Below are 24,242 nucleotides of genomic sequence, written 5' to 3' on the forward strand. Positions count from 1 at the left end.
GTCACTTCCAGTAAAAGAGGAACAATATTGTTTCTGGTCGATGTCCCGCGGGGAGGCCTTCGGAGCACACAGGGGGCATCAGATAAGCCGGACTGCTGCTGTATGCTTCTGTCATCAACAGGTCGTGCTTGGCTGAACCGAGGAGTTTAGACGCTGGAGGTGTGTGTGTGTGTGTGTGTGTGTGTGTGTGTGTGTGTGTGTGTGTGTGTGTGAGCTCGAGGTGGTGGGGGGAGGTGGACAGTATTTGGATTGGGAGTGGAGATTTAGGTGCTTCGTGGGTCAACGGACCCTCAGACCATTAGAGAGAGGGGTCGTGCTTCTTGGGGTCCTGTGTGTGTGTGTGTGTGTGTGTGTGTGTGTGTGTGTGTGTGTCTGTGTGTGTGTGAGTGAGAGAGGATAGTCCACTGGGTCTCTATTATTTTATGGTGAGGAGAAGGGGGTGGTGTTAGCAGGACCCCATGCTGCTGGGACCTGTCCCTGTCTTTAAAGACGGACGACAAATAGTCAACACATTTGCTTTAGTGCGTGAGACTGAGGGCCCGTTGTCTCACGTGTGTCTTCTTTATGGGACGCATAGTCCTAGTCCTGAACTGATTTCTCAAACTATACACGTTTAGAGCAGAGGTCTCCAACCTGGAGATCGGGACACCTAGGAGGGGGTCCTAAGATTTAAGGACTTCTGCTAGACATTTGTGTATTTTGCCAAACTTTCCTCTAATCAAAGTTTTTTTTTTTTTTTACTTCCTTTTAGTTCCTCAGGCTTTTACTCACTCACACAGAGGGCTGGGTATTAAACTGTAAGCAAACTGCTTTTTTAAACTCTTTAAATAAAGCATTAACAGTTGCAATCCAATACTTAAATCTGGGGACTTACAAGAGACTTACTGAGATTGAGGACATTTTCACAATGGCCGAGATGTGAACGCCCTTGTGTGAGTCAAGTTTCAAAACACATACCATAACGCAACTCCGTATCATCTTTAATTCATCCCTCCCCGGATCCACACCTCCATTTTTGTAACGCAGCCTGCGTTCTTTTAAATGCTGTGGCCGTCTCTTCCTCCTTTTTTCATGGCTCACATAGCTCAAAAAGACCCGGGTGTTAGATTCCAGCGCTACAATTTTTAGAATTGCGCACAGAAATTGCGGAAGTACAATCTGTAGTTCGAACAAACGACTCTAGAGCAAGTGAACGGGGGCCTCTGGGTGCTGCCGACATGGAGGGAAGTTTAATATTGTCCGTTTGCATACACTACCCACATTGTGGTGATGCACAGCTGGTTGGAAAGCTGCTCGTATCCCTTTTAAGTCTTTTAAGTCCAAGACGAACTAACCCTGATGATGATGATGATGATGACTGTGACGAGTGACATGAACTTAATTTGTAAAATCAGCAGAGTGCGCCTAAAAACAATGTTTTGCTAAATACAAAAGTGTATTTGTATAAAAGTATGTTAACATATTTATTTGGGAACCCACCTCTGGCATTCGTGTGTGTGTGTGCTCAGTGAGTCCAGCCTTTCTCTGATGTGGGACACAATGAGCGTTGCGGTGGATGAGGAGCTTTTGTTTGAGCTGGCTCTATTGATCAGCCGTAACCCCCCCCCACCCCCCCACACCCCCACCCCCCTCCTAGTAAAGTGTATGTACGTGTGTGATCTCTGGAGCTGTGCGCCAACAGCAGCAGTTCAGCTGCCTGCTGAGCGTGCAGCAGACGTGTAGACACACAAAAGGTGTGGAGCGTTACGAACCCCAGCTGAAAAGTTTGATTTTTTTTTTTTTTTGGAAGGAGCGAAGAGGAGGCAGTAATGAAATGGAGAGGGGGAAGATAAAAGAAGGGAAAGAAAGAGAGGAGAAGAAAAAAAAAAGAAAAAGAGAGGAGGAACTCCCAGCTCCTTGTAATTTGCTGCGGGAGAGAGGGAGGAGGAGTCAAGGGGAGGGGAATACCCAGCAGGGAGGGAGCAGCAGAGAGCAGAGGCCATTCACTCTGACACACACACACACACACGCACACACACACACTGGCATGCAAACACACACATGAACACTTTTAGACACACACACACATGCATGCGGTGGATGTGTTGCCTAAGGAGAGAGGGAGAGAGAGAGAGAGAGGCATTCAGACACAGGAGATCCTTAGCAAGCTGAAGTGAGAGAAAGAAAAGACATCAGCCAGAGGAGTGTGTTTGAGTGTGCGCGCATGTGTGTGTGTGTATGTGTGTGTGTGTGTGTGTGTTCAGGAGAAAACCTGAGAGTCTATGCTCCTGTGTGTATTTTGGTGGAGCGGACTGCTCCCAGAAGAAAGGACTCACAATGATTTGGGAAATCTAAGGGAATCTTTCCAGGCTTTGGCTGCAAAATACTGTTTGGAGTACTCTGGATATGTGACCTGCTCAGGAAGTCCTGTTTACCTTTAAATCTGCGTCTGAATTTAAAAAAAACTAAAACCTCTGCACTCTAGTTTCTGGTAAATTGGAGCCAAACCACAATGCCTACCGGTAAGCATCAGCTTTTTTTCTTCTTCTTCTTCTTCTTCTTCCTCTTCAAATATGTTCAATGATGTTTCCCAGCATGTGCAAATCATAGAGACACACACACACACACACACACACACACACACACACACACACACACACACACACACACACACACAAACTTCAGACAGCAACTTATAAATGAAAAGGGTCCATTTACAAGCCAGTGATGGCTGTTTTGTCTTAGTGGCTCTGTTGTGTGGTGGTGTGTGTGTGTGTGTGTGTGTGTGTGTGTGTGTGTGTGTGTGTGTGATATTCTCCTCGGCTGACAGCGCTGTGTGAAGTGCCTTTGCAGCGTCCGTCTCTCTGCACTACAGCTGTATGAACAGCGTCTTCTGCTTGTTTTCTCGCCCCTCATGTTGAATGGAGCGCGTTTGCTTTCTCGCAGGCTTCGCGGTCCTTCGTGATTCTGAGATTACGGTGCTCACAGCTCTTTTCGCGATCATGGTGGTTATACATTTTATTTTTTGTCGGTAGCAACAGATGTCATTTAAATGCAGACTCTGCAGAAAACTAAAAACATTTGGTATGTTTTTTTTTTGTGTTTTTTTTGCTAAATGTTTGGTCCATGAATTTAAAGAAAACAACAAATGAAATGGACCGCTTTCTTTCTGTCTCGTATCTCTTCGGGGGCCCAGCACATGTGTCAGTTTCCTCTTGCTGGGTGTAGGTTTGACAGAGTGTTGAGATGCCATTCTGCAGCCTGTGACCCAAATTAGAGCCTTGAGGGCAGCAGTTGGGGGTGGCTACAAATGGGGATAGAGGGGAGCAGAACAGAGAAGAGGAGGAGGGGGGGGGGGGGGGGGGGGGGGGATAATTACTGTTTAGAGCAAACTCTTTGGTTTAGAGGTGCCGGAGACAATGGACCCCTCCGTCCGTCTCCTCCCACCCTGCTAGCCCAGTCCTCTGGGAGGACATCTGCCCCCCACTCTGAGCACTCACGTGCAAGGAGCTCCAGCCCTGTGGAGGCTGGATGGGTGCAGAATGAGGGGGGGGGGGGGGGGCAGATCCCTTTTTTTGGGGAGTAATCTGCCTAATATAGAAATATAATAAATAGTTCTTCAACCCCATGCTTCAGTTGTCCACCCAGGACTAGAACGGTGAGTGACTGAAGTGGATGCAGAGAGTCCAGCGGCGCGCTTTGGGCTGCAATCCAAGCGGGTCAAATAACAAGGCTAGTGTGTCCCGGTCCGAGGGAGGGCGAGGGTGTGTGCGGGGGCACGGTTCGCATGGGTGTCCCAGGGCTTGGTGTGAGAGCGTGTGTCCGAAAATAGGGGGTGTAAGTTCGCTGGTGGACATTTTTTTTTTCCCACAGAGGCTAAACACCGGTGCTGTCGGCCAAAACTATGCGGCACATTCCTCGCTGATCGTCCAATGACAAAACAGAGAATCTCAACTAGACTCTCGGATTTTTAACTCGCATCTCTTAAACATAACCTGAAGATAAGGGGATGCTAATCTGTGTATATATAAAAATGTGTGAATGCCACCACCCACGGCAGATGTTTCAGCGGCTTTAGTTTATCGTGAGAAAAAGCCATTTGTTGCTAATTAGCCTCCCAGCTCTGTGTGTGTGTGTGTGTGTGTGTGTGTGTGTGTGTGTGTGTGTGTGTTTACTTTAACCATGCTTTGTGAGGCAATGAAAGCCACAGGAGTCTATTAAGTCACACCTCAAGTTTAAACTTCTGTCTTTGCCAGTCGTGACGCGTGTTGAGATGTTTGAAATACTGTCTGGAGACAGCTGGAGCTTGTGCGCCTTGTTCTGCGTCAACTCAGCAATGAAGAAATGTTGATTTTCCTCTTCCTCTTCTTCTTCTTCTTCTTCTTTTCTTTCTCCATCCATCTTCCCAAACATCTGCATTATAATGTCTGAAACCAGCCAGCGCAGCTCTTTGTCTGTAATAAAAAAAAACGCCTCCCGTCTCCGACGCCATCCTTCGCGTCTCTCCTTCTCTCCTTCTCTCCCACCTCTGCCCTCTCTCTTTTTCCCTCGGCTCCTCGGCAGTCTGTTTGGCTGCGCTGTGAAATCCCGAGTGACACTTTAAGGTCCTTAGCGTCAGTTGCGATCAGGCCCGCGTCTCTATCAGAACCAGAGGCTGACCTCTAGGTGGACGCAGCGGAAGGTTGTGAGGCCGTAGCTAAACAAACGGTGAAGGACTTATGGTGCTGCGGTTTGCCTGCAGGGAACAAACACTCTCACAAGCTTGTATTTGATGCTTTAAAGAGGATGATAAGAGTTTGGTAGAATACTTTTTTAAGGGTTAATGTACAACAAAAGACTGGATTCAAAATGAGACGGAGCAAGTGGGGGAAAAAAAAGCAAGGGAGTGGGTGGTGTTTGACCTTTTAACCGCTCCTCTCATCTCTCCTTCCTACTTTCATTCCTTCGGGTCTTCTCCTCCTCATTTCTCTCAACAGTTACACATGTCCTCCTCCCACCATGTTTCTCCCTTAAATCGCAGCTAATAGTGTTGCCAAAGTGAAGACAAAAACCACTGGACTTTAACTCGCTGAGATGCTTTTGCTTCTATCCTTTTGTACTTGCATAAAAACAATCTATCCTTTTATTCTTTTTGTGACGTAAGACTGTAAAGTCAGCAATAAACTGCGTGGAATTGAACTCGGTTGCCATCTGGTAGGCCTTTGCACCATAAACAAGAACACACACGGGCAAACAAGGTTGATTAAAGGATCCATGAGCTGTTCCAGGTGTGAGGTCGAGTCCCGTCTGGGACAAAAGCTTCAAGATTTTTCCTTAAATGTTGGTCATTTGCAGATAAATATTGCCGCTGTTCATTTCCTACTATCTCAGTAGTTGTGCTGCTCAGTGGCCAACAGTTGAAGGGGGATTAAACTCTTGTGAATGTTGAATGTTTTCTGGCTTTGCGTTCTTTTTATCTTAAATTAATTACATTTTTCCAGTGGATCTTCCATTTTTATTCAACTTTGTAATTCTGGAAAAAATTAAGAAACTGTCTTTCCTGCATGCGTCCTGAATCTACTTTCAGAATTGAATTCAAATACATCCACAGAATCTTGTGTTCAGGTAGCAACAGAGGCAATTCAAAGGTTTTAAATTCTGACGGCCTACTGTATAGCCGTATACACATTCAGGTCAATGTGAATGTACATCTCTTCAATTTAATTATGTATTTCCACATGCTTGACGTAAATTTCGCACTGACCGTCCCAATGCAGCCCAAACAAAAATTCCTGATTGCATGGACTGTGCACACCCAAACGCAGACAGACCACCGATGTAGCATAAGTAGAACTGCATGCAAGTCCACGGTCAATGTGGCGTAATCCACCCGCTCTCTGCCCGTTCATTGGTCACCATAATCATTCCTTCTCTCCAAACTGACCCTGAACCGCTCCCACTCTTGCACGACGGTCCTCCCTGCAATAATGCCTTCCAAAGTTCAGCTAAATCAAACGTGAGCCTTTAGAGTTAGCCAAACTCCTTTCGCTATGAAATCCCCTCGTTGATTTTTCCAGGCCCGTGTTTTATTGCTTAGGGATACTCCCTGGAAGTCGCGTGCAGACTTAGTTGCTGGAACCAGAATACTACGCATTGTCAGTTTATTACACTTGTTTGAAACCTAATGATTAGGGGAAACCATGCAACCCAAAATACACACTTTTGCAACATTTGTATCCATCTGCATATGACGTCATACTTTGAAATATTTAAATATTTAAATGTCGACATAGGACGTTCACGTTCAGAAACGCTCTCATGGCTGTCAGAGCTACCAGTGCTGATCATCAGGGTCCTAAAGAGACCAGGGCGCTGACAGCTGTTTGCTGACCACTCCAGCATAAAGAGCGCTTCAGGTGACCATGAAGAGCTCGACTGTGAGTGGACGGCTTAAGTGTAGCACGACTCATTAAACCTGGATGGACCGGCGGTGTGACTGCAGCGTTGTAGATCGTATGCATGCACATGTATGAATGAACATGAGCAGACGTTCAGTGTGCAGATGGTCGTTTGGTCTAGTTTGATATGTGTGTTGATTCCTTCTTAGCTACATTTGAAGCGTCATTAGCAACTGACAATGATGGATAATTGGACAGTTCAATTCTTCACCAATTTTTGCTTATCAAAATAAACGCATGCATTTAAATTACAGGTATTTTGTTGATCTAAAACTGAATGACAAGAGTTGTTTTTACTTTTAACCTACTGAGCAAAACACCACATGTGACTCAGAGTATACTGCCAGTGTTTTGTACCCGCTGTGTACATTGTCTGCTCAGTCTTTAGTCTGGTTCCTCGTGGTTCTCACTGTTTGCCTTCCAGACAGGCCTGATTATTAAACTTGACTGAATGATAAAGCGCCCCAGCTCTTTTGTCTTTTTCATGTTAAATTAAAGCCAGAGATTGAAGCCAGGTCTCTCTCTCTCTCTCTCTCTCTCTCTCTCTCTCTCTCTCTCTCTCTCTCTCTCTCTCTCTCTCTCTCTCTCTCTCTCTCTCTCTCGCTCGCTCTAGTCTGGCAGGACACACAGCCCTCACACACTACTCTAATCCTTGGTGCACAACACACACACACACACACACACACACACAGAAGAAACAGTCCCAACCTGCATGCTAAAGAGCATAATTAGAGATCATTTACAAGGATCAGGTTGAACATAATCTGGACAGGAGGTAACTGAAACTCGGACATCTTTGCTCTCTGTCTGTGTGTGTTGAGGAGAGGGGTGGGGGTGCTAGTTGTCTATATGTGTGTGTGTGTGTGTGTGTGTGTGTGTGTGTGTGTGTGTGTACAAGAGCCAGCTCACCCAGGAAACGGCCAGGGTGTGCCCCAAACATGAAGCTGGAAGGTGGGAAGGGGGGGCTGGGCAAACACAAGATGGAGCAATCTCTCTTTGTGGTGTTTGGGTTTCACGGCAAACGGAAACACGGTTTCTCTGTATTTGCTCTCCTTGCATGTTTGTGTCTGTGTGTGTGTGTGTGTGTGTGTGTGTGTGTGTGTGTGTGTGTGTGTGTGTGTGTGTGTGTGTGTGTGTGTGTGTGTGTGTGTGTGTGTGTCTGTGCGCGCGCAAGTTGCACGTGTGCACACTCTGCCCACTCATATCTAGCCGAAATTGATGGTGTTGGACCATTAAGTTATTAGCTCAGTTAGTGTTATCTTTGGAGTGATAAACTGAATGCATTTAGCGTGAAACACACACACACACACACACACACACACACACACACACACAGTATAGATGTACATATATCACTTACTGTGATAAGGAAGGATATATGTTATAGATTTGTCAAAGGGCAAAGAAAATGGCAAGTTACCCATTAATGTCATGGTATGTAATATAATAAAAGCCTTTGTGCATTGTGTGTACGCTAACTTGAAAGCAGTATATTGCTTATCCAAAAACCAAGGCTGTTGGTTTGTGTGAGTGTGTTGTTTTCACCGACTGGATTCCTTCTCCTTTCTGATCTGTAATTGTTAAAAAGTGGGTCAGGATTAGGAGTGCAAACATTTGGATGGATGGACACACACACACACACACACACACACACACACACACACACACACACACACACACACACACACACACACACACACACACGCTTGGTGAATCAGTTCGAAACTTGTTCTTGCTCCAGTTCCTTCCTGCTTTTCTTGGCATAGCAGTGGAGCAAAATTATAACTCTTGATTCAGCGCAACACTTTTGTTTCCTTCTGAGAAACTATGTAACCAGGAATTTTGCATTCCTGTGATAAACATGTAAGGCTTCAGTGAACAGGGATGGACCTGAGGGCAAACTGCTATGTGTGATATCTGGACTTAAAGCAGCACTAATCAATACTTAACGATGGATAAACCGTACGCCAGCTGCCCAGCACCGAGCAGCAGACGGATACAATTAGCAATTAGCTAGTGAAGAAAGTGGAGCATTCAGTTGCTAAAAAAAACAAAACAATGTTAAAAGGAGAGTGAATATTATACTCCAAGCCAGGACAATATATTATTCTCTCCTTGAGGGTAGAAAGATCTGTGATACGGTCGGTGGCTGCGTGATTATCTTAGCGTAGCATAGAGAGGGAAACAGCTAGCCTGGCTTTGAATGTTCAAAAACCATCTAAAGCTCAGTGAATACCCAGGAAATGATTCCAGCCCAGACCTTCTTGTACAACCACTAGCTACCCTAGCTTCTCATTGTTACAGTTCATGTTTGTGTACTTATTAAAAACAAACAAGACATGCGTGTTCGTTAGTGAGCTAGCCAGGTTAGCTTCTCCCTTCTGCTTCAGTCTTCATGCTATGTTAAGCTAAACACCATCCCGGGACTAACTTCTCATCTAAATCTCAGTAAGAAAACAAATAACCACTTTTTTTTCCTGAAAATGTTATAGTTTTTAAGGCTTTTCCCTTAATAATCAACTTTTGTTGTGTTTTAAGCTTGTTCCTTGTTTAAATTAGATTATTACAGGCCCAGCTAGAGCAGGACAATTCACGTTCACTTTCTTAACTCGGTATCAGTACAGTCGTGGTTGCCAGAATCCAACCTGTGATCTCTCCATCACAGACCAGTCAAACAGGCAAGCCTGCTGCTGAAGTGCTTTCAAAAGAGGTGTCACCATGGCGAAAAAGACCTCCATGGTACCTATGAAAGGTGAGAGAGCGGGATTCTTTGAGCTTGTTCTCAGTTTCACGTTTCATGTTTTTTGGTCTGTGATCTTTGATGCTTTGAAGTGAGACAGGTTTAGCCTCAACCGGGGGTTTGCTGGCAGCGAGAGAGCGACACTGTCCTATAAGGCATTGGAGCTCAATGTTGCCACAACACCGGTGCTGCCGGGTCACCGGTATATCAAGCTTTGATGATAAAGACTGGTGTCAAACTCCCACAGAGCTGGTATGAGGCCCTCTCATGCCGTCCTTCCGTATCTTGTCCGCTCTGTTTATTTGCTCCCCGTTCTTCCCGCGTAAAGCTGGCCCTTCTGTGAATCTAGACCTTGGAAAACGTCGAGGGGAAACTTGGAATATCGTCCGTCTGATATGCTGCATGTGTGATTTCACTTCAGCTGGCCTGGCTGTGGGGCCTTGGGAGCCGGTAATCATATCTTAACGGATCGCTTCGCAGACTCACGGTTTTGAGCCAGTTTGGCACCGACCTGATGCCAAGTAGACCCCTGTAGTTGCGCGCACACACACACACACACACACACACACACACACACACACACACACACACACACACACACACACACACAAACTTGTCTCTCCGCCATCGAAATAGGGCTTTCATTCATTGCCTCAGAGTGGAGTGTTCTCAGCATTACACTCCTAATCTTGTCATTAAACTCAATCTTTTTTTCTGTCTTGCTGCAAAAATGCTCACACACACACACACACACACACACACACACACACACACACACAGATTTACCGCTCGCCCAAATACATTAGAAATCAACAGTTTCTTTGAGTGGAACTGAGGACAACTCTGGGAGTCTGTTTTCCCCGTATGGCGGGTGGTCGGTCAGACTGCGGTCAGCTGGAATGTGAGGAATTGGGATGCTAAACAGAACGACACTGTAGGAATATGAAAGTGGTGTTGTAACTGTTAGAAATTACATACAGTGAGTCCCTTTTAGCACTTAGTCTGGGGAAAAAGAAATACAAGGTCAGTGTCTGTCGAATGTGTGCATTTGATTTGAATTTTTTAACGGCTCTGCTGTGTCTGACTTTACAGCATCAGTAAATCATTACTACATTAATATTGAGTCATATAGTTACTATAAACAAATACGTTTTACACTTTCCCTAAAGTACTTATTATAACTTATGTAATATTTATGTCAGATGTCAAGCATCTTAACTAAAGTGAATATTTGACAGTTTCTCGGTCATTGTGACAGAATGCAACAACATATATTGTTTATGCAAACTTTTCTTTATAGCCACGAGGACAGCGGTTCTGTTTGCTTGTATTAGAGATACAGATTGTCTAGACTGTGGTCTTGTTTGTTTGCAGTAATTATACACAGGCATCGTGGTGAATATGACGACCATAAATTTAAAAAATGCAATAGGCAGAGTCATTGTTTAAGAGGCATTCAGACGAACAATAGCACAACGACTCAAGGGGCTGCTTTGGTGTGGGGACGTGTCGCTGCGAGTTTGCCCAATGTACTTGACGTTGCACTGCAGCACAACTTGTGCCATGAAGAACTTTTGCTGGAGCTCTCTGCAGCCTCACAAACCAGTGAAATAAATGGCGTGGAAAAATCCATAAAAAACACAATTAAATTTGACTAACAAGAATCTCTTTCTTCTTCTTATTTTTCCTCTGTAGACGATTACAACTACCTGCCTGATGCGTTGCCTCCTCTTCCTGAAGTCCCGGACTCCGGCTCAGTCCTGAGCTCCGTTGACGTTCCGGCCCGCTGCCTCCGCAACCCGGCCTTCCGCCACACCTCGTCGCGCTACTGCTCCGCCCTCAGCATGGACTCCTCTCCCGACAGCGCCGAAAGGCCCATCAGCTACAGCTCCACCTCTTCCTCGGCATCCTCCCGGGACAGTCACTGCTCGCTGGGCAGCCGCTCCACCCTCGTCCCCGCCCCTCACTGCAACCCGGTGACCCCAGACCGGGACTCCGGGGCGATTCGGTTGGAACTGGTCCCCGCCCGGCAGCTGGGATGCCGGGAGGAAGATGACGGAAATGATGGACGGGTGGACACAGGGACGGGACAAGGGAGACAGAGCGGTGGACAGACTCTGACAGAACATTCAGAGCCTGAGGGTGGTCCCGATGGACCGGGAGAGCAGACAGGTCAGATGCAGGGACCCAGGACCTATGTGGACCGGGTGGTGCAGGAGATACTGGACACAGAGAGAACCTATGTCCAGGACCTGCGCAGCATTGTGGAGGTGAGGAACCTCATTCTCACAAAAATGTTTAATGAGAAGATGATTCGAGGCCTGAAGAATTAGAGGCATGAACTGAAATGGGTTTCAAATCTTTTGAAGGTCCCAACTTTGAAATGTCGGGAGGAATACGGGGCTTTAAATCACCAGATAACACACGTCTTTGTGGTTTCCCTCACACACGTGACACGCACAACTCGTTACCTGCTGGGAACCGCCAAAACAATAAAGTCACCTGCGCTTGCGGGAGGGGTTCGGCCGAGTTACACGACACCGGTGCCTTTTGTGCGGCAGGCACAGGCACACATTCAAAACTTTTAGATGTTTTTTTTTTTTTTTTTTTAAACACACAGACAATACTGTATGCACACACTCAAATAAATACACTCTTTTTGTGCGGTTGCCTTTTGAACTGCGAGGATACACATTGCCTCTAGTCTAGTGCTTTGTTAAGGATTGGGTGTAGTGGTTTGAATCAAAGGTTGCTCTCCTTTCTCTTTGTTTCCCTGCTCAGCTCTTTTTGGTTCTCTGGGAAACTTCAAAATTCATATGGAGTGCAGAAAAAATGTGGAGCACACATGTGATGCGTGTTTCGCATTTACATTCTGCAGCTCGTTTTGGATTTGACTCGTGGTGTAAAATGACAACATGTTTGTGTAGAAACAGCCGTATTTTGCATGTGCGTATGAGCATGCATGTGTTGGAGCTTTGCCCACCTTTTCCCATATCCTCCTTCTAAGCAGTGCTTCCTCCCCCACTCCAGGCTGTCTGTCCACTCTGTGTATTTGTACGTGTTTGTTATTTGGGGTTAAAAAGGCCTATGACTGAAAAGAGAGCAGGAAACTCATATTCCCAAGAGACGGGATAAGTTGTGGGGCTGAGGTTTGGTTTTTGTCACCCCTGATCGATGTCCCAACCTCTCCTGCTCCTCCTTTTCCTCCCTTCTTCAGGACTGGAAGGTGAGAGATAGAGGAAGGTATGTAGAGGGATTTAGCTCTGAGATAACAATGTCCAAAGTAGGTTAGGAAAACACTGAACAGAGCCTAGGAGCTGTACTTAATAACCCTCTGCTGCCTCTGCTCTGCAGACCACCTATTGCCATTATAGAAGCAGACCACCCAGCCCTGAAAGACCACACTTAGAATGCAAGACAGCTAATTCCTCACCGGTACTTTAGAAAAAGACGCGTGCGTTTAGCCTTTCTTCACTCCTTTTATTGACGGTTCCAGTGAGTGCACAGGGGATGGATGCAAAGATTGTATCTGTGCGAATAGAGCTTTTAGCATGACAGTTTACACATACTGAGGGGAAAAAAAGACTTGAGCTGCTGGACAGCATTTTCCCATCTGTTATCAGCGCCGTCCTATATGAGCCGGTGCTGCAACCCCCGATTCACTAATCCCTTTGCCCATGCTGCTTCCTGCAATAGAAGAGGGTGTGACAGCCTCAACACAAATATTTACCCAGACTCCCAAGGGCTCACCTGTGCTTCATCTGTCAGCGGGCAGCGTTATGGTCCACACACACACACACACACACACACACACACACACACACACACACACACACACATACTCTCTCTCAGCCTGCCCGTGTGTTAACTGTATGCGTGTATTTAAATGAATCACATGTAAGTATCACACGGTTTTGTCGGCAGGTGAAAGAATGAATGTTTCCACGGTGGCAATGAAAAGTTCACTTAACTTAAAGAAAACACGTGCAAATAGACATCAGACGTGCAAATGGAGAAAAACGTCTTCACCGAATACAGAAACATGTTGCAAGACCAGAAAACACAACAAGGAAAGGCATCGAAAGACAGAAGACGCAACCAAATACAGAAATGCTGCAAGTCGCTCAGAACACAATGGAAACTGGTTGCAAAACAACAGATGTTTCCAGGAGACGCTAGGAACACTGAACACGCCTGCCGTATTTAGTGTCCCATTGTTTTGTAGCTAATTTCTTTTGTGTTCAGAGCGATTTGCAACTCTTTCTGTAGTTGGTTGTCACTCTGCAGCGTTCGTCTGTTGTGGTGAAAATGTTTTGTCCATTTGCTTTGGGCTCCGTCTCCTTGCGTGTCTTTCCTTGAGTTGCAGCGCGTTGAGCTCTCAGGGTCACTGTTCGCGTCCGTGTGTGAACATTGTTTTGGTGTTTGTTCGTTCTGCGTGATCGACCCCTCCTCGGCTCGATCGGTGTGTGTGTGTGTGTGTGTGTGTGTGTGTGTGTGTGTGTGTGTGTGTGTGTGTGTGTGTAATGAGGCCAAACCGTCATCCACAAACAACCTCAAAGCCGAAGCTCTGATCTTTCTATCCCTCCTCCTCCTCCTCCTCCTCCTCCTCCTCCTCTTCATCTCTTTTCCCCTTAACGCTTCACCAGGCCATTTGAAGCTGACCATGAATTTGGAAATACAGTAAAGTTCAAGGGAACCTCACTTGAGTTGCAGAAACATTGAAAGTAATGAGATTTGGATGTTTACACTTGTCTGGAGGAATGACTTCCTACTTTGGTGCTGAATAAGGGATGGGTTTGGTGTGCAGAGAAAGAGTGTGTACTTGAGGACGTTAATGGTTAACAGAAGAAAACATCCAAGTTTGTACACGTTAAGTCTGATGCTTGGCAGAAAGTGCACCTGAAGGTAGGTGTGTGTGTGTGTGTGTGTGTGTGTGTGTGTGTGTGTGTACGCTGCCCATTGTTGAGCTCAGTCAGGCTTCGGCTGAGTGTGATGATTGAGCGGGATCAGGCCAAGTCAGATGTGTGACCCCCGCGGCTAATAAAGCATCACATTACACATTACCTCCGACAGTCAACAAATTCTAAACATGACCCTTTGACTTGACCCCCCAAACGTCACCATCAACACGCCCGTTAGTCTTATTCTGTTACGCAAATCCTTAAAACCCCAAATCTTGGCCTAAAGCTCTTGTCTCACCTTTAAACCCAAAACACCCAATATGACTGTCATCTGTCATCTCTCCAGTCTTTGTCTTAGCGGAGATCATTTTGTCTCTCTCTTTTTACATCCCTGCGTTTACCTAACCAAAACGCATGCATTGGACTGCTCAGGCTCAGCTATTGTACCCTAGTAATAATGGTACATGACGGCTAAATACATCACAGACCACCAGGAGCAGAAATCACCGTAGCAGACTGGAAACTCCAAACAGACAGATGGGAGCGAGGGAGAGTCTCCCTCTCTCTCTCTCTCTCTCTCTCTCTCTCCTCTTTGGTCTCTTACAAACACACTGATCACTTCAGTGTGTGCTGAAAGGATCAGTGTGCGCTCAGGGCAGCCTGGTTCTCAGGGTTGCAGACCGTGGTCTGGTTTGAAAACTGTTGACTGTGTACGGGATGCTTCCTCCTCCTCCTCCTCCTCCTCCTCCTCCTCCTCCTCCTCCTCAACCTCTGCCCACACCTGCTCCTGGTTTAAAGTGTAAACACAGCCGCATTGAGATCATTTGAGATCATCAGCACTGCTGTGTTAAGTGTTCTTCCTGTGTAGCCGCGTCGTCTGATTTATTGACTCGAGACCGTAAATGACGATGATGGCGCTGTGTGCAAACGTTACATGCGATGCAATAATGACACATTAATTACGTTTTGGAAGGAATAAAGTGCAGCAAAAAAATGACTTCCAGCCTGCAGCAGTAGGTGTTATTTTCTCCCAAAAGTCGAGTAAAATCAGGATGCTGCCCGCACATGAGAAACGGTGAGTGCCTGAGGCTGGTGTTCAATACGCCCTCCTCACTAACGGCAGTCATGGAGACAGTGATAAGAGCCAGAGAGGGAAAATCCTCTTGAATAGACTGATAGTGGGTTTTTTTCCAGCAAGGAGCCATGTTAAACCTGTTGTTTCGCAGCACTCGTCCTCCCCCGGTATTCATTTTCACTAAACCAGATGACCTGCGTTGTTTCGTTATGCAGCTGTTTACTTTAACAACAATACAGGGATCAGGCAGGGCCTTACACAAATGGACTGTCATTACCTACATCACACCTGGCTTTGTTTTCCAAAACATAACTAGAACTTTTGTTGTCTCTCTCACTTTAAATCTATTTGAAACTGAAAGCAAATACAAAAAAACGAGAAGGATATGTTTTAATTCCAATAAAAATTGCTTTTGCTGGGTAATGTGACCTAAACAATGAAGAGGATAAGCATAAATGCTCTGACAAATGGAGCTGTGTATCTGGAAGCAACCGTCTCTGAGACACATGAGCCCGTCATCACCAGAGCAAATCACAAATGCCAGTTAGTTGCCAGAGCAAATAAAACACGAGTTTCTGAGATTCTCCTGAGAGACGCACAAAAATATGAACAATTCAGCCTCTCTTATGACCAGCATTAGAAAATCATTTGTTCAAGCAATTAATGAAGAGCAACTATTTGTACTTTAACATACAGATAAGTAATTATGGAAGAACAGAACAGAGTCTTCGTCACGAGGCTATCCAACCAAAGTGGTGCAAAGTAGAGTCAAGTGGCCGACGAGAGTAACGAGCTTTGAAAGTCTGGAGGAGTCACAGTGTGAGTGGTCTGTCAAAATCAAGTGTGTGTGTGTGTGTGTGTGTGTGTGTGTGTGTGTGTGTGTGTGTGCGTGCACCGATCAAAGCGTCAGCCGTAAGGTTCCTATGACGACGTTCTTCCTCTTTCTCTCTGCAGGACTACTTGGAGTGCATCAGTAATCAGTCTCGGCTGGCCTTGAGCTCCGAGGATAAAGGCTCCCTCTTCGGCAACATCCAGGACATCTACCACTTTAACAGGTAGGACACGCCCACAGAGCTGGGGACCTAATGAAAGAAAGCAGTACCGACGTGCTCAGTAAATGCTCAAAACTCAGACATGATTTTTGAACAACATTGATCTTGACTTTCAGTTTGCTAATGAAGACTGGAGACTAAAATCAGCTCTGGCGTTACACGATTATACAGAGAACCTTTTGTCCCTCTCAGGCCCAACAAACAATGGACTGCTAATAGTGAAACTGGGCTGGGCCACCTGTTTGTTTCTGGTTAGAGCATTGTTGTGGCAGTCAGGTGTGTGTGTGTGTGTGTGTGTGTGTGTGTGTGTGTGTGTGTGTGTGTGTGTGTGTGTGTGTGTGTGTGTGTGTGTGTGTGTGTGTGTGTGTGTGTGTAACAAATCACCGTCTGCATATTTGTTCCCATTGGCACCGAGGTGGCTAGTTGAGCATCAGCCATGGTGGTCCGGAGACACAAACATGCACACTCTTTTTTTTTTTTTTTTTTTTTTTTTCACACCAATTCATTTCTCAGCTGTCTTGCGCAGACAAGCTGGCCCGTAAAAGGAAAACGTAAAAGCATTTTAAAGTGGTCGCAATGACCTCATGCTTCAGCCATGAAACAATAACTCCCAACAGTGGACTTTTTTTTTTTTTCCACAGTGTGTTTTTCCAGTGCACACACACACACACACACACACACACACACACACACACACACACACACACACACACACACACAGAACTACACACAGGAGCTGCCTGTTTGAATTCATGGAAGTATCTCATTTGTTCACAGCCGAGTGCCCTAAGCCCTAATTTGTGTCTCTGACTCTTGCTCCTGTAAAACTGTCTGGAACAATGAATCGTGGGAGAAAAGTTTTACATTCTTACGTGATAAAAGACGCAGGAAATTGTGTGTGCAGCTTTCTTTTTCACATCGAATACTGATTTCTTTGAGCTCTTCGTTTGTTTCAGGGATCTTCTTCATGATCTTGAGAAGTGCAACGCTGACCCAGTCGCCATCGCAGAGTGCTTCGTATCCAAGGTAGAGATGGTCGCTGGTGTTTTTATGTTGTTGGTGCTTTTGAATGTGACTTTTATGGGATATTTTGACGTTGTTGTATATGTCTGAGTGCTTCTTCTGCTGTCCGTCTCTCTGTCGACACACTCCTGCTCTGCTCGTTGAAACTTGTCCTGAACGGCTGGTTCAGACACACAGACATGCACGGGACAGAAAATGAGAAACAGGCCGTTATCACTCACTATTATAAGCGATAAGTTGACAAAAATCACGCAGCGTGAAGCATCACGTTCATTGAGGCCAGTAGCATTATATTGGTGATTGGAATGTGAAGTTTAAGTGCAGCAGGAGGGCCGTGAGGAAGGACAACTCCAGAGGAATTTTAAGAGCCGTCCAAATATATAATTCATTTTTTATTTTTTTTTCTACTGGAGGGGGATAATAGCAGTGCTTCATCAAGAAAAAGTAGACTCAGCAACTCTTGTCGGAGTATCACTGGTGCCTCTGTCTGGGTGTTTCAGCTTTTATTCCACTCATCAACCCCCCATGCCCCCTAAAAAAAGAAAAAAAAGAAAGATTGCCTGATTATGTCCTATGATAATGCGCTGCATTCCAGCACTTCCTCTTTAACACTCTACATTCCCTCCCTACCCGCCTGCAATTACACCCGACACCACAGAGCAACTGTCTGACCATATATGAAAAAAACAGTCGGCATCACAGACTCCCTGAATACGGCAGCTGTTGTTTTATAGCAGCCCACAGCAGCGCTCTGAATAATTAACTGGGATCCATAAACATACCAGCACGACGACGTCTCGTTACCGACTGATTAATGTGTCGGCGTGACGGACTGGCCTCAGATAGTCCCCTAATCTGGAATATAAAAAAACCCAGTATAGCTTCCTTATAGCCAGGGGTTCCATTGGGTCAAAGCCAGCTGAAAGGCCAAATCACATCCTGCCTCTGAGTACTTCCCTCTCACCCTGCAGGTGACCATTGAAACCATTAAAAGTATCCCTCGTTGTTACTGGTAGCACTCGTAACGTTACGCTCCATGTCCCGTCCAACACACGTGCCTCTGTTGTGTTTCCTCCTGTTAATGTTAATGTTTAGCTACAGAATGCAGGTTTAATCTGGTGCATGCATGCCGGCCAGGATTTAAACCCCAAACGTAGTGCATTTGAGTTTGTCAATTTTTTTTTACCTAAAACAGACATATTACAGCAGTAGTACACAACCTGAAGTTTACTGTAGGAAGACATGTTTCCGTTGAGATTGAAAGTTAATTCTTGACCTTTTTAAAAATAGTTGCAAAATCATCTCACCACAAGGTTCATTCGTTGCTCTGGAGCCTCTGCAAAGGTCATTTTAGATTTTAGATGTTTTGACCACTTTAAAGACTTCTTATTGGCTTAAAAGAGATTTAAAATGCATTTTTGACATTTTGAAATAGCAGATAATTTAATTTGTGTGTGTGTGTGTGTGTGTGTGTGTGTGTGTGTGTGTGTCTTCATCTTTTCACTCACTGACTTCTGGTAAAAGGGTTTAACCAGAATAGTAACCAGAGTTCTTTTGTTTTTCTGACGGTTAGTCATGGTTGCTAAGAAAAACCACAAAACCTCTCTTTCACTATCTGCTGTGAAATGCACACACACACACACACACACACACACACACACACACACACACTCTTGCAGTCAATACTTTTGTAGGCTGAGCAGCCAAGAATCACAGCTTAGCTCGGTGTTTGAAGAAGAGGCCGATCTTAGTTGTAAATCTCTGCCTCTCTCTCAGATAATTGGCTCTCTATCCTCATGTTCCTCTCCGTTCCACTAAATCCTACCTGTGCTATGTGATGAGTAAGCCTTTAACGCGTTTTATGGGTTGCTACATGCTGACTGAAGCACAGAGAGCACTATTAGCAACTACAACAAGAAGCTTTTTTTTGGGGAGGGGGGCCCCTAGTGATTCTGTTGTGTTCATTGCTCAGCTGATGATGACTCGCTGTGACCCGTCCAGTCTTGACAACCCAACAATAACTGCTGATGTATGGCTTTCGCATTAAAAATGATCAGTGGGTGCTGATGCAACCCAACCGTTTCGTGTTTCACTGAGTAGTGGTTAGTAGCCACCGCTCGAAAAAAGTCAAAATCTCTCTCTATAATTTGTATGTTGATACTCTGGAAAGAGATATATTTTATCATGTATGGGAGCCAAAACTCTCACATGCAACGTTTTGGATATGATGATTATATGATTTAGCTGAGTTTGTATATATTTCTAAAAGGGAAGTATATTATAGATCTGAGCTATTTCAGGGTCTGCTGGTTTCCTGGTTGGGTTCAAAGAGTGTGTGCTGACATGTCGGCTTTAATGACAAAGTCTGTGTGTGTGTGTGTGTGTGTGTGTGTGCAGACGTGCATGCTCGGCACAAATGTCTACTCCATAGAAGCATTTGTGTATCTTGTGGTCTTGCGTCCACGGTCCAGAGGGATATTAACGGTGTGTATTAGGAGTGTGTGTGTGTGTGTGGATGTGCGTCGTCAGAAATCGATGGTGGCACATCTGGTTGTGTTTAGTCCTGGTCTGTGGCGGCAGACTGCTGGAGACGAGGAGGAGAGCTCTGCTCTTCAATTTAGGATGGTTCCCACGAAGCACCTCAGGCTAACAAATTATGTGTGTGTGTGTGTGTGTGTGTGTGTGTGTGTGTGTGTGTGTGTTCAGTATATTTTGGTGGGAGGCACTGTTTGTGTTCGTGTAGGTAGCTTGAATTGTTTGCTGTGGCTGGAATAGGAATGTATATTTACCTACAGCAAGAAACATAACACACACACACACACACACACACACACACACACACAGTATATGCAAAGTGTAAGTTCACTATGAATCGCATGTTAGGAAATGTGTGTGATTGTCCACATGGCTCTGTATGTGTGTGTGTGTGTGTGTGTGTGTGTGTGTGTATGAACCAGGACAGACTGCCCTGTTGTGTTTATGATGTCGCTTCCTGAGTGCTGTCCGCATCCTGCGACCCCCAAGTGTTTATGGACACAAATAGAGTTCAATTACTCTCACGTTATGTAATCGAAAGGGGTTCATCCCCGGGCCTTCATAAGAACACCATGAGAGGGAGAGATGAACAGAAAAGGCGTAGTGAAAAGTTTGAAAATTACCCAAAAAGATCAGTGAAAAGATGACATCGAGATCAGGAGAAAGAGTGACCAATGTGGAGATGGAGAGCACAGAGAAGGAGCTTCAAGCTTTGATAAGTCATGTTGTTTCTGACGTCTTTGATGTTCAGAGAGGCATGCAAGGTGGGAAAGTCTCAATTAAAGGGGCGGCGATGAAGCATGAGGGGATATATAATCTGAGCACTCATTGGGGGATGTTGGGATCAACAGAGGCTTAAAGGCCAGGACGCAGGCTAATCATAAGCTACAGGGTTGACTTTCAATTAGTAGCAGTGAGCGGAGGAGAGAGAGGACGCCTTGTCTGAGGGCTCGGAGTGTGTCGGGCCGTAAACATGAAATAACCGGGCCAGTCATCAAAACTGCCCCGGACCACTGCGTCGTTTACGACCAGTCGCTTCGTTTGATTACAAGGCACAATATACTTTATATAACTGGGGAACATGGTACACATTATTGAGTCTTCAGTTATTTCCTGTCACTTAAATGCATCAACTAATTTGTCCTGTTGTTTTTTTACAGAGTGAAGAATTCCACATTTATACCCAATACTGCACCAACTACCCACGGTAAGACAGCCACCGAAGTGTGTGTGTGTGTGTGTGTGTGTGTGTGTGTGTGTGTTTGCACACACTCTCAATTGTTACGTTGTTGGGCCCTTCGACAGGGAGAACACCCATTAATGGGGCCCAACGTCCAAGTGGGGCCCAAAATGGTGGACCCCACTAGGATTATCATTTAAATGGGCTCAGGAGCCTCCCTGTGTGTGTGTGTGTGTGTGTGTGTGTGTGTGTGTGTGTGCGCTCATGTCTGCTTATCAACCATCTACTGCGCAAAACCTTCCTCTCGTTGTCACCCTGTCTTGATCTCACCTCCACAAACTGTCTTCCCAGCGTCTCACGTAGCTCCATTGTGCTTCTCGATCAATGCCGTAGCCTTTTCCCCTCCCTGATAAACTGACACGCTCCATAGAAGTCTCTTCAGCAGGAGTCAAAGTGTCTACCTTCAGTTGTGCCTCAGGGTCTCCCTCCCTCCCTCCTACGAGCCCCATTTCCATTCTTTCATTCGCTGGCTATTGACAGAGTTACAGCTCAGACTGACAGACGGGGTATTATAGTTGTCACCTTATCATATCTATCGCTGTTAATGTTTTTTTTTTTGTGTAAGTGTGGGCCTATGGGAGGAATAATGTGGAGTTTTTTCTGTGTCGGTGTGTGTGTATTGTTTGTGAAACGTGAGGCTATTCTTCATGCCAAGACACACTGCACCATCCGAACACACCTTATCCTCTGGCTACTTTTTTTTCTTTCGCAGCGTATGATCGGAAAAGCACGTGTGCGAAGAAACTATTTACAAGCTAATGACGACTAATTGAATGCTGATTGTGTGTGACTGTGCGTGTTTGAACGGGCTATTGTCAGCTGTTTGAGATAGACCTTCTCCCACATCCACACCACAGCTGGTGACCCCAACCGAGGTCACACACGACAGACACACTCACATGGGAGACACACACACACATATACAGAGGCTGCAGATGTATCATGGTCCTGCTGCGCTCTAAGGTCGGGTTTCCTCCAGAACAATGTGAGGCCTGTGTGGAGCTTCACTGGAATTTAGACATGCACGTGCATGAGCGTGCACACGCAGAAGACACAGAAAGAAGGTTTTCGGCAATTCACAACTGACATTCACTTGTCTTTTTCCAACGTGCATATGTATGCACACACACACACACACACACACACACACACACACACACACACACACATGCACCACAAAGCCTCCATTTCTTTGTGTAAAAAGGTTCTTTCTTCCCAACTAGCTCCAGTAAGTTTGATAATATGTAAATTGGGGATTGATATCTGAGTCTAAAACACCTTTTATTGACCTTCCGTGGCATAAACAAATGGCAAGCAAATTGTAATTAAAAATGTTTTTTTTTTTCATTTTTCTACATGTTTCGAAGAGTTTAATCTGACGTAATGCACCTGACATTGAAACACAGTTCATTGCATTGAACATTTAATGTACAGGCTCATCATTTTTCATGCCTGTCTTAATAATAATAACAATAATTAGGGTAGCATGTTTAGGAAGGGATCTTTTAACGTCAGTATGAACAGGAGGACACATTACAGCATATGGGCATGTGGGTATTGCTTTAAGGCAGACTTGACAAAGTATGATCCTATCCTTTAATTAAAACTCCTCATGTGATTTTACATTTGAAATACATGCAGACTGTATAGACGTGCACATTGTGAATGGGTTATATTTTGCAGTCATTTTGATATCATAAAAGCACTCAAATTGACAATGTGATATTCATTTCAGCAAGAGGGCAGACGGATTGGATCATTTCTAATCTTCACACACCTTGATAAAAAATATATTTTTTGTTTTGTCCATCAGGACATACATTACAGCGCTAACTTGTCGTCATATATATATATATATATATATATATATAGGTTTACTACACGTCCCCGATGTGTTATTAGCTGCGCTCTGTCTTCACAGGTCGGTGGCTGTGCTAACAGAGTGCATGAGGAACAAGGCGTTGGCTAAGTTTCTTCGCGAGCGCCAGGAATCTCTGAGGCACTCCCTGCCCCTGGGCTCCTACCTGCTCAAGCCAGTGCAGAGGATCCTCAAGTACCACCTACTGTTGCACGTACGTGTGTCTGTCGTCTCTGCAACAAACAAAAAAAAAACAAAAAACACTTACACGCAAACAATTACTCTTCGCCCACAGACATGCAAGCACAGGCACACACTTGTCAGCCCAGCACACACACTAATGTTTTTTTTGTTATACCAATACAAATGGATGTGTACAGTTCAATAACAGCATTTTCTGACTCAGCCCCCTATGCCGATCTCCATTGGAGAAGCCAAATGTTTAGACATATGGTGCTCAGTATGTATGTTCCTGCGCATGCACTTTGCATTACAGCGCATGCATGAGTGTGTGTGTGTTTATGTGCAGAAACGCACACATGGGTGCCTGTATGAGTGCACCCCTGTGCATGTGCGTACAATATGTGCATGTGCTGACTCCCAGCATTGTGTGTGTGTGTGTGTGTGTGTGTGTGTGTGTGTGTGTGTGTGTGTGTGTGTCGTCCGTGCAGGAGATAGCCAACCACATGGAGAAGGACACAGAGACCTACGAGGTTGTGCAGGAAGCCATAGAAACCATGCAGAGAGTGGCCTGGCACATCAACGACATGAAGAGGAAGCATGAGCACGCCGTGAGGTTGCAGGTACGACGAGCACAAAATATGAAAGCTGCCTGATACAAAAGATTTGAGTCTATTTGGGACCGTTGATGTACAAACGTGTGTTGTCCCCCTTGCTCAAAACCTCTCTTGAATCCACTAAATGTCGAGCGTGTGATCTCCTCCGTGATGTATGCTGCACGCTTCCCACGTCTCTCATTATTCCGATAACTGAAACAGACGCAATACTTTCAAACCTTTTCAAGGAGCCAAATGGTTTTATTGTTCTGCAGAACAGTTATGTGAAGTCTAGCTTTGAATCAGCCAGGACTCTGATCCTCCCCACGTCTTACGCAAGTCGCTGCGTTTTCCACTGGGCTAATGATGGCCTTGCATAAGGAGGGCACATAAAAGGGAAGCTTGTTTCTTTTATCAGCTGTGAGCTAGAAGGGTAGGATGAATGCAGGAATGTGTGTGGAAGCATTCACTCCAGAAAAATGATTGGCTTGATAGAAATTCCATCTTTGTTGTTTTGGCCTCTTCATTATTATTTTTTTTTTGTTTGCCAGCGTGTATTACTTAAACATTTTTTTTTAGCCTTTACTTAACCTTCTGTTATTCTCTCTCCTCCTCATCCTCGCTTT

The 24,242-nt window shown here is 45.3% G+C and overlaps 1 protein-coding gene across 1 annotated transcript in view; it reads left to right on the forward strand.

Annotated features, from left to right (window-relative positions):
* Positions 1-1,460: 1,460 nt before the first annotated feature.
* LOC137882295 (pleckstrin homology domain-containing family G member 1) overlaps positions 1,461-24,242 on the forward strand; it is a 30,246-nt gene continuing 7,464 nt past the window's right edge. Inside the window, exons 1-7 of the mRNA XM_068724521.1 lie at positions 1,461-2,501; positions 10,852-11,426; positions 16,087-16,187; positions 17,141-17,210; positions 20,903-20,949; positions 22,904-23,054; positions 23,512-23,643. Of these exons, the coding sequence (XP_068580622.1) occupies positions 2,492-2,501; positions 10,852-11,426; positions 16,087-16,187; positions 17,141-17,210; positions 20,903-20,949; positions 22,904-23,054; positions 23,512-23,643 (1,086 nt within the window). The 5' untranslated portion in view covers positions 1,461-2,491. The remainder of the gene's footprint in view (positions 2,502-10,851; positions 11,427-16,086; positions 16,188-17,140; positions 17,211-20,902; positions 20,950-22,903; positions 23,055-23,511; positions 23,644-24,242) is intronic.

Source organism: Cebidichthys violaceus, unplaced genomic scaffold, assembly GCF_023349555.1.
Source record: "Cebidichthys violaceus isolate CVI_PGR_0920_01 unplaced genomic scaffold, fCebVio1.0.p SCAF_31, whole genome shotgun sequence".
Lineage (NCBI taxonomy): Eukaryota > Metazoa > Chordata > Actinopteri > Perciformes > Stichaeidae > Cebidichthys > Cebidichthys violaceus.